The sequence below is a fragment of the Syzygium oleosum genome, unplaced genomic scaffold (assembly GCF_021117445.2).
Source record: "Syzygium oleosum isolate NSW1041296 unplaced genomic scaffold, Sole_v2.1 Sole_v2.03, whole genome shotgun sequence".
In the NCBI taxonomy this organism is placed as follows: Eukaryota; Viridiplantae; Streptophyta; class Magnoliopsida; order Myrtales; family Myrtaceae; genus Syzygium; species Syzygium oleosum.
In genome coordinates this window covers 19,554,989-19,565,270 of record NW_026607487.1, presented here as the reverse complement: position 1 = coordinate 19,565,270, position 10,282 = coordinate 19,554,989, and the positions used below count along the sequence as shown (strand labels likewise).

The following is a 10,282-nucleotide window of genomic DNA, read 5'->3' as shown; positions in this document are numbered from 1 at the left end:
TGCTACAGAAAAACGTTGTGGAAAGGCATGGAAGCAACCCGCGATCCTAAATCACACTTTAGTTCAGGTTTTGAATTTAGATGATGTTAGAGTAAAACGCAGAGGATGGAGAGGGCTCAAACTTGTCCGGACGTTGATCCAAATGGACCAAATCCGTCAAAGCCATTAATACCTCAAAGTTCCCTGGGGGTAGGTTGAACACGATCAAGGGATCAACAGACCCGGATCCAAGTAAGTAAGCTCTCGAGACGGAGAGATCATACTCTTTTCCGATACCAATTCGATGTGCTAGGAGCTTGAATTCCCCTGGTGGGCCAAAGTCATAAACGAAAAAAGACCCCTTGATCCAGCATCTTAGCGACGCTAACGGGGTCGGTCCGAACCGTCATCATGAATTCAAACCTAAAGGCTGATACCCGTAGGCCAGCATGCGATCATAATCATTCAGGCACCGAAATCATTCATATGCTTTTCCCCTAAATCCGGCCGTGGGACACAGACACAGAGCACACTAAAGTCAAAAGAGGCGTGTCTACGTAAGGGGAGCAATGTAGAAAGATGCCCCATTCGAATCCCGGCCGTGACCCACTTCGCCTGTTCTCAATTCATTTCCATGGAAAGTCGCAAATTATAATAAAGATAGAACAAAACTCAATCGGTACTCTTCAGCTGAGATAGGGCCCAAGGTCTTGCTCTTACATATAGAATGGCACCAAATACATGAAAACAAGCGGCCAACCGGTTCGGGGCCCCATCCCCCCGTGGGGGCTTCAGGGTCGATGTCAGAGAAATCACACGCGCCCATACAGTCCACGTGTCGGTATCTTGTCAGATCGATCATCGCTTCCCAGGGCCCCCCACCCCACTGGATGATGACTCATCCACGACCCATCCGCAAATTATTGAGACCCCGTCTGAGGTTGGAGACAAGACAGCCTCCACAGTCCCACATGACAAGATCGACATAATGCCCCCAAACAGGACTTCACTGTCTCTTCAATTTCTTCATCCAATTCCATCTTCTTTTTTTACATGAGCAAGAATAAAAGAAGCAAATTACCAATTACATATCGCTGCCACTCTTGCCCCTTTTTTTTTCGCCTTTATCAAAAGGGAAGAGAGGAGAGACCAGGTGGGAGTCAAAAAGACCCAAACCATATCCTTTTTTTGACTCCTTCTAGAGGGTCTTAAACATATCACTTGGTCTAAAGCAGCAGCAGCCACCCAAGAATGTTGACCATTTCTTCCCTTTGAAGATCAAATAATTTCCTTTTTCTTTTTCCCAGTACAGACGGCTAACAAGGCTCAAAAATCAGCAATCCAACTTCATTCTAAAAGTACAAACATAAAAGACTACAACAATTTTCTTTAACTGAGATGACAAACTTACCAATCCAAGCCTGCAACTCAATTCTTGCTTATTCCCCAAATTGGCAACAGCAGATTCATTTCGCTACCCTATACATACCACCGCGGGCCAGGCACAGACAAAGGACTTCTCCTTCAGAATTTCCTTCTTTTTTTTTAATACCTCTCCTGGCTTCCAAATTATCTTTTTGATCGCCAACCACCGCCTCTCATAGTCTCAAGGCTTATCGACCCACTCGGTATCGGTCGCAATCCTTCCAGATCCCCGGCCGCCCATCTTTCCCAATGTTCCGACAGCTGATAAGCCCTTGAAGCTGCTGCTTCCCTCGCTAAAGTTCCGCGACCTCCTCGACCTTCTCAATTTTGAGGAACTGATGTCGCCGATCTCATGATCAGCTTCGTCAAAGTCCTTGCTCTCAGCAACGGCTAGCCGTGCTATGCTGCTTCGGCAAAAGGGGCAGACTGGAGGAGTTAGGGATGCGGTCGTGGGGTTGGGCTTGTTGTGGCAGCAAAGAGCCAGCGTGCAATGTGCACACATTTGGTGGCCGCAGCCTTGGACTTCGATTGTGCACACCTGCTCGAAGCATATGCAGCATAACTCGGTGTCGCTGGCCTGCATGCAAGATTGCTCCGTTAGAGTTTTCAGTATCATTGAACCCAACAGTGTTCCAAGCATCGACATAAAGCAAATGGTTGCAATCTGGCAGTTGATCAAAAACAATTCAGACAAAAGCATGAAAAAATGACATGATCAAATGCTTCTACTGTCATCAGGAACTGTAGTGTTTTCCATCAAGGTCTCAAATATCATGGTAAAGTTACAATGAATCTCGGATACTCAACATCCTCCAGGCTTAGTTCCCACTTGCCATGATTTATTTGTCAACATAATTCACTAAACTGGTCTAATGCATGTGAATCTGAGATTAGCTAACGAACCAATGCTCTCATAACAAAGCCAATCTACAGTTCACAAACTTGAAGAACGTAAATAAACTTCAGAGAGCAAGGCAAAAAGGAGACATCAGAAATCCAGCAGTTCTCATAGTAGGAACCATTACCTCTGAAATATCATCGTCGATCCCCACATCGGAATGTGATGGTGATGGAAACGAGTATACAGTTCCCTTTAAAATGCTTTTCTCCCTCTCCTTATTTGCCTCCATCAAGGCTCGCTCCAGTAGAAGTTTTGCATCTTGATCCAGCTCACTTATGAATTTCAAAGGTGATGGCCAGACAAGAGGCTCTGTGGATGACGGATTTAGCAGAGCGGCACATGCTCCATGCTTGTGCTTGAAAGCAACCATGTATGGGATTCTCCTGCATCATTAGAAGATCAGGAAACCCAGAATCTGAAAGGAAACCAAGTTAACAGCAAACTTCTACAAAGGTGACACAAGGGAAATCAAAATTTTCTGGATCATCTAACAATCAGATGGAGCCAATACAGTAATCCTTCTAGAATGTGAAACTTCTTTCCAGTCAAACTGCTATTGCTAGGCTGAATCTAGAAAGTTATTATTTTCTTTTTTTGCCAAGTGAATCTAGAAAATATAACAAGACGAGGACACAATATATGATGCAAAAGGAACACACATAATCCATTGTATTCCTCTTCTTCCCTTCAAGGTTTCCACTTTCTTTGTTTGATCTTTTTTCCACTTTCTTCCAAAACCTACTATCGCGTGAATTCCAAAGACGTTTTCAAGGCATTATTTATAATTTTCCCATTTAAGATTAACCATTGGTCACTTTCTAATAAGATGGTGGATATGCAAAATCAAAGGTAAGACCAAGAGGTTCTACCCAGACGAGTCTCTTTGAAGACGATCCGCACCCCATGCCAGCAACTCGCGAATGCAATCAAGAGATCCTCCTCTTGCAGCCAGATGAAGAGGAGTGCTTCCCGGATACCTATAGACAACAAATATCAATCTCGTGGACAACTGAGAACTTAAACTATCAATCCCTCGTGGGATTTAAAGAAGAATTACCCATATCCACCGGTTGATGCACAAACTAGAGCTCCATTATCCAGAAGAATGTGCACACAATCAGGCCGTCTTTGACGGGCTGCTAGGTGCAATGGTGTGGCACCCCTGCCGTCCCTGATATTCACAAATCGTGCATATCCCCTAAAATCCATCCACAAAGTTATCAACTGATGCCAATCCCCACAGAGAGAGAGAGAGAGAGAGAGAGAGAGAGAGAGAGAGAGAGAGAGAGAGAGAGAGAGAGACTCACCAAGAGACAGCAACTGGACTAGATTGAGCAGCAGAAAGAATGGCTTTGAGGCAATTAGAATGACCGTAATAAGCAGCATAGTGCAGGCAAGTTCTTCCATTGAGCGAATCAAACATCAATACCTGATTAAAAACGACATCATCCCCAATTAGCAATCCATGTAACAAATCAGCAAACCAAACAATAGTAAAAAGCAAAGTGTTAGAATTCGCCTACATTAGCTCCAGCTTCAAGCAGCTTTTCCACGCAGGCGATTCTGCCATGCATTGCGGCTAACATAAGCGGAGTCTGAGACCACATCGCAACCCAAAGAAGGAAAAAAGAAGGAGTGAATCCCAGATCAAGAAGAAGAACGAAAGCTCACTAGATCGAACAGCTTTAAGATCATTAAACACGACGCAGACATTATATGAACTTCACCTGCTTGTGCCGGTTCAACAAATCAGGATTCAAGGACCGATCCAGAAGCATGGATAGAATCTGCAAAACAAATCATACCCACCAGAGCTCAACCAAACTGACAAAACCCAAACTTTTTACTGAAGACGAAATGCGAGTCAAATCAACAAAGAAAGAAAACAAATGTAATCAGATTAAACCATCGGTGCCCACCAAGAAAGAGAAAAGTTTAGAACGACGACACAGGGCAGAGGGGAAAAAGAAAGGATCTTTGCAGAGAATCACCTCGATCTGGCCATTTGCAGCGGCGATATGAAGCACGGACTGGCGATCATACGCCGTGGTCTGGCGAAGGAGGCCGGAATCTCTCTCCAGCAGAGCCCCCACGATCTCCGAATCCCCGAACTGCACGGCAGTGAAGAGCCCGTGCTCCTGGCTCGCCCCGCAGCTCAGCCCCTGACCCATCTCCTCTCTTCGCCCGCCGCCGCCGCCGCCGCCTCCGCCGGGGAAGGGCGCGCTTCCGCCTCTATGCCCGGAGAGGTGGTGGCCTGGGGCTGGGGGTGCTCATTGCGCCTCCCCACAAAAAAGTGGGCTCACATATATTTGTATCGCAGCACTCTGTGCGAGAAGAGGACTCGCAGGGACACACACCCACCCACGCACAGAAGAGAGAGAAAGCGAAGGACTTTTCTTTTTATTTTTTTTATAATTTAATTAGTTTATTAATTAATTTAATCGCGGGGATTAGGAGAAAAATCAAAGCGGCAGCGAACGGTGGGGTTAGGGGCTAGATTCGTATTGGAGGCTGGATCTGCCCGGAGGGGGGGCCAGGCAGGGGAGGCTGACCGTACCGGCGACCGCGACTGTTGTGGGCAGCGGGCAGGGAGGAGGAGTCAGATATTTTTTTTCGCGCGGGGCCGTTGAATGGAATTCTTAAATCTCCCTCGATTCCGCGTTAGATTAAAGTCCGAGACCGCGTCCTAGATTTTACTGTTACGTTCCTTGTCCGAAAAACGGACCCCGTGCCTTCTTCTGGTTTGCCACGGCTCTTTTTCTCCTTTTTCCTCTCTTTTTTTTTGTTTCTTTTTACTTTTAAGGTACGTTCACTTCGCGAAAAATGAATAATTTAAAAAATATTTTCTAAAAAATAATTGGTTACACCATTTATAAAAATTAGCCAATTGAAAAAATTTTCATCCCTGCTAATTAAATAACGGCAAAATGTACAGTAGGGTTAGAACGAAAATCAAATCCTAGCCTTGACTCGGTTTTTCTTTTTTGTATTTTTTTGGTATTTCCGATAGAGATTTAGTAATAAAATTGAGCATTTGCGTGTCGATGAAATTGGTGTGGGAAGGAACACTAGTTTCGGGTTTTGAGCGGGAACGTGGCGTCGGAATATTTAAATGTAAAACCACATCTCCAGATGACATTTTAAATTTTTGGAACGGTCGGCGACGATCCCATGGAAATCTTTTATGCTAATCTTTCATGTCATCATAACAAGAGGCCCGAGTACGGATTTTTCCAGTCCCCTTATTTGTCTCTCCGGTTATATATTTTTACTCTTAAACTGCGCTCGTTCCGCAGAAAATGAATGATTTGAAAAATAATTTTTTTCTAAAAAACGATTGCTTATATCGCTTACAAAAAAAATGAACGGATAAAATATTCAATGTCCATAAAAATGTTCACGCATAAATAATTATCGATGATGAAAATATTTTTCGTCAGTTAATTCGAGCAATACGAGCAGTCATTTTCAGGAAAGTGATTTCTGAATCATTTATTTTCCACAAAACAACAAATGCAGCCTAGTTGGCAGCGTCCTGCAAAGTTTGGCACATGCGATGTTATTTCTAAATTTGTCCTTACTTTTTTCCTTCCACTTGACATTTAATTACAATGCTTCTATTATCAGCTAATCTCTCCACACGACCAAGATTAAAGAAACTAATTAAAGAAACTAAAGCACCCTCCTTTCATCTTTTTCTAGACTCCATGTGATCTCTTCCTTTATTCCTCAAAATTTCTTAGTCCGCACGTGCGAACGCACCTTTATAGATATTTTTAGATAATTACTCGATGGGCATCAAATATTACTTGATTAGTGGGCGGGGCCGATCGTACAAATCGGTGCATGAGCGGCTCAAAAGTCCCTGGCGATCTTATTCTGTGGGAGGGGGTAGAAGTGGAATTTCGGGTTGTTTATTTTAAATTTGACCCCGTGTTTTTTGGACGTCTGGCTGGCCAATGAGGACGCGCCTTTCGGAAGACTTCCGCCTTGGATGGTGGTGGCGCCGCCGGCGGTTGCAAAGGGGAGGTGGGTGTACATGTCAAAGGCTCCCGGTGGCGCCTCCAATTAACCTCCTCCAAATGACCCAAGTTCATGCTTTTTTCTCTTGCGCATGCTGAACAATAGTTTCAAGAATTAGTAAATTATACCAATATCATAGAAATTTAATACATAATTAGGCATAAGTCGAAGAACTAGTAAACCATTCCGACGCTAGGGAAATATACAATACAAGAAACGGTACGACGAGTCAAACATTCGAGAGCAATTCCCTTGCCGTCAGCAACTTCTTCGCGATCTAGCTCTATCACTCGGTGAATTAGTCTTTGTATCCGACATTATTTGGCCCTTGCGCAAGAGCCGTGAACGTGGATGGCTGGAGTTGAACCCAGGAAGATGGTGCACCGAAACGACTTTCGGTGCACAGGAGGGGGCTTGAGGAAGCCTGCAGACAAAGAAAAACATTTGGAAAAGGATGTGGGAAATAATGGATTTTAAGTCCTTGGAATCATACAACAAGCAAAGCATAAAATCTCAAACTACCATTGGCGATCTTCGCGATGGTTGGCGCTTTCCGGGGTAAAAAAAAAATGACTTTCCTGTCAAGCCAAACACTTGCATTTCACCCTTTTCTCTTTTCCTCCTCTTTCCCCTGTTTCTGAACAATCTTCAAATTTGTCGAGCAAGTAAACGTCTTCTTCTACCAGCTTTTTCTGGAGAATCGCCTCGAAGTGTTGCTGTCCAAGCAAACGCTGTCGCTTAGGAATTTATCTTTGTTACACTGTCATCTCAACCTTCCATCTATGTCTTTAATAAAGAGAAGACAGGCTTATGGTGAACTTCTCCGCGTTATCATTTTAATCTTCGCGTCGTGTCCTTCAAAATCACGTCCCCGGTTTCCTTGTGTGCATATCATGTCTTTAATAAAGGGAAGACGGCTTATACTTAACTTCCCGTGTTATGGCGTTACTTTTTGCGTCGCGTCCTTTGAAATCACGTCTCCGGTTTCCTTGTGCGCATATCAATTCATCAGAGTCAAGTAAATGCCATATGACAGTGTCTAGGTGAATCTGTGTGAATATTTTGCTGGTGCATGCGACTGCAAGTAGAACTGGGTGCTCAACTATTCTTTCATTTTTTATTCCATGTTTCTTGAATTTCCCTCTTCAGGTTTTTATTTTCCTAGATAAACCCGGGGGGCGGGGGGAGATGGGATTAAGATTTGCGGGTCAACTGAGGCTAGACTTAGATAATTTCAATAGGGGACAAGGTGTCGGTGGCAGTGCTGTACGGTGGTGTATAGATGTTAGAGAAGATCAGATGAGTTTTCTTTTCTTTTTTGCCCTTGGTAAGTTAATTCAAGAAGAAAAGGAGTTTCTTCTGCTAGGGTTTTGACATGTAAACAAGAATCTCGTACTTACCCAATGGAGTTGAGACTGCTACGAAAAATACAGAAGAGTATCTTTTAGTTGTTTCCTTCTGTTGTAAGTGTAACTATCTAAGCCCGCTGAGCAGACCCAAAAGGAAAAGGTTTAGTCCTAATGCTCGGAGATTATGAATGGAATGTCTTTAAACCGATGGTGTGAACTTAGGTTAAGCATCGTGATCATTATAAGTAGAGATATTTTTGGAACCAGCCACCTAGGCTTGGTTCAGTGAGTTCATACTGTAGCTAGGCTGCAATTCTGTGGCAGATGCTCTAACCATGAAGCCAAAAAAGCAAAGTCGCAATGCTCGTGTTGACACCAAAATAAGAATCAGCATAAGTGCTGAATCGGCTTTAATGCCGAATTTGGCGTATAATGAAATCAACCATCTTCCGAAACACGTCTGGACCAAATTCGGAAACATGCTGAGAAGCAAGTGTGAATGGCATCATGTCCCGAATTCGGTAATTGATGAAAATATGTATATTCACCGAAATATGGAGAGTCATAGTTCGGGACGTTGGAATATTTATACCTCAGGACAACGACCCTTTCCCGAAATTCGGGAGGTTCACACTTCAGGAATACACTGAAGAATCACAGCCCAGCCACGTAAGTCACGATAGCAAGAAGTTATGAGCAAAAGCGGGAATAGTGAGCACGAGCATATTATGGGAAGTTACTTGTCCAGATTTCAAATCATCTTAGCGGTTGAGATCAAGTTTTGGCGGACAATAAAACTGGAAAAACGTGGTTAGAAAAGGCAGTTATTGGAAGCGCCAAAATATTCAAAGTTTGAAAACATTGAAGTAACCGACGAGCGGTTGCAAGATAGGAGGAGATACAAATACTCAGAGGAAGCAAAGAGGAAAGGACACGACCAACAACAACGCAAAAACACTCAAGCTTATCTGCACTTTAGTTTCCTACGCACCTTTACTTCCTATATTTACAGCTTCCTGTAGCTTTAGTTAACTTTCAAGTCCTTTACTGCTTTCATAGGAGTATTGTAACGTAGCTTGGAACTTTGTTGATCTCAGATCCATTTCCAGTCCATTCAATTTCTATCCATTCCATATAATCCTGTGTTACACTCTGTCTTTCACCACAATTCTCCTAGAAATAGGCCACAGAACCTACCTTAATAAAAACTGAAAATCGAAGTTTCGGTGAAGGATATTCCTCGTCGTAAAACGAGCGAACATCGGTGAAGGATATTCCTCGTCGTAAAACGAGCGAACATCTTTTTGGCACGCCCGGTGAGACAGGTGTGGTAAGATTTGGAGAAATGGTGAGAACCAGGCAATCTGAAGGAATACCGGTGGGTAACGTCAACAATCTAGTTGATGGAGCACATTCTGAGCATTCTGCGGCTAATCAAGTTGAGGAGAATGCCGACATTCCTCGGCAATTAACTGAAGAACAAGCCCGGGCGTTGGCACCGGATAATACCTTGGTAGCCACGATGAAAATGATGTTTGAGGAACAGCAGAACAATCTTACCAATCATATAGTGTGATATGTGACCGATGTGATAAAGCCCATGGTGATCAATGCTATAAATGAGGTAATATCGCGTCCCAGTTCATCTTCTCAAGTTCCACCTTTTTATGCAAATCCTCTTGGGACAACATCGTTCCCACCAACGTCGGGACTTCCTCATGTGGGGTATAACGGTAATGGGAGATCAAATTCTCAACCTCCTGTTAGGATTATACCAAGGCCAGAGAATCCTACCCCTATAAACCTTGTGAATGGTGTGAGTACTTACAATTCCCTAAAAATGCCCTAAATGATGTTAATTTGGTTAATCCCATGGTCACAAATGCACCACCAGTGATGAATGTACCTCCACCAGTAAATATGCCTAATGTTGACCATATCAGACCACCTGCGCCTCAACCGTATCCTCATGTGATAGAAAATCCTCTTTATAGGCCACCACTACCTGTTAATTTTAACATGGAGCAGCAAGGGGTGAATCGACCTCAACAGTTCGACCCTAGAGGTCAAGATCCTTGGTTAGGCCAGCAAAATTTAAGGCCATGGAACCCAGATAGAGTCGCAGAATTGGTAATGCAACAATTGGGAGCAGAGAGAGGATTGCCAAGACCAGTATATAGGAAGCCACATCCCGATTGGGTTGATAACATACCATATCCAAGGGGTTTCAAGAAGCCAGATTTTGCTGTATTTACCGGAGAGGAGGATCAGTCAACTGTGGAGCATGTGGGTCGATTCTTGGCATAATGTGGAGAAGCTGAAACTAATGAGTATTTAAGGCTAAGGTTGTTCCCATTGTCTTTGTCCAAAACAACATTCACTTGGTATACAAATTTGCATGCGAATTCTATTTAAACATGGGTTGAGATGGAAAGGCAGTTTCATTCTCAATTTAACCGAACGGTACCAGAGGTAACAGTAGCCGATTTGGCCAGGATGTATCAATATAGTACCAAGACAGTAGATTAGTTTATTGCACGTTTCAAGAAATCCAGAAATCGATGTTTAACATCACTCACTGAGAAGGAGTTCACAGATTTGGCTT

General features: G+C 43.5%; 1 protein-coding gene across 1 annotated transcript; it reads right to left on the bottom strand.

The window, feature by feature from the left end:
- Positions 1 to 965: 965 nt before the first annotated feature.
- Positions 966 to 4,636, bottom strand: LOC115683858 (putative E3 ubiquitin-protein ligase XBAT31). Its single transcript, XM_030608493.2, has 8 exons — positions 4,297 to 4,636; positions 4,033 to 4,092; positions 3,829 to 3,900; positions 3,613 to 3,734; positions 3,363 to 3,503; positions 3,175 to 3,282; positions 2,430 to 2,688; positions 966 to 1,981 (listed from the first exon to the last, which is right to left on the bottom strand). Exons 1-8 carry the CDS (start codon positions 4,474 to 4,476, stop codon positions 1,586 to 1,588), a joined length of 1,338 nt encoding a protein of 445 aa, XP_030464353.2. The 5' UTR covers positions 4,477 to 4,636; the 3' UTR covers positions 966 to 1,585.
- Between the last annotated feature and the right edge of the window lie 5,646 nt (positions 4,637 to 10,282).

Excerpts from the sequence above, each read along its gene's own strand:
- LOC115683858 (XM_030608493.2), bottom strand. The coding sequence starts at position 4,476 with ATGGGTCAGGGGCTGAGCTGCGGGGCGAGCCAGGAGCACGGGCTCTTC. Across the intron at positions 3,504-3,612 it reads AGTCCAGTTGCTGTCTCTTG|GGGATATGCACGATTTGTGA; the intron begins GTGAGTCTCTCT and ends GATGGATTTTAG. Across the intron at positions 2,689-3,174 it reads CTTCAAAGAGACTCGTCTGG|GAGAATCCCATACATGGTTG; the intron begins GTAGAACCTCTT and ends CTAATGATGCAG.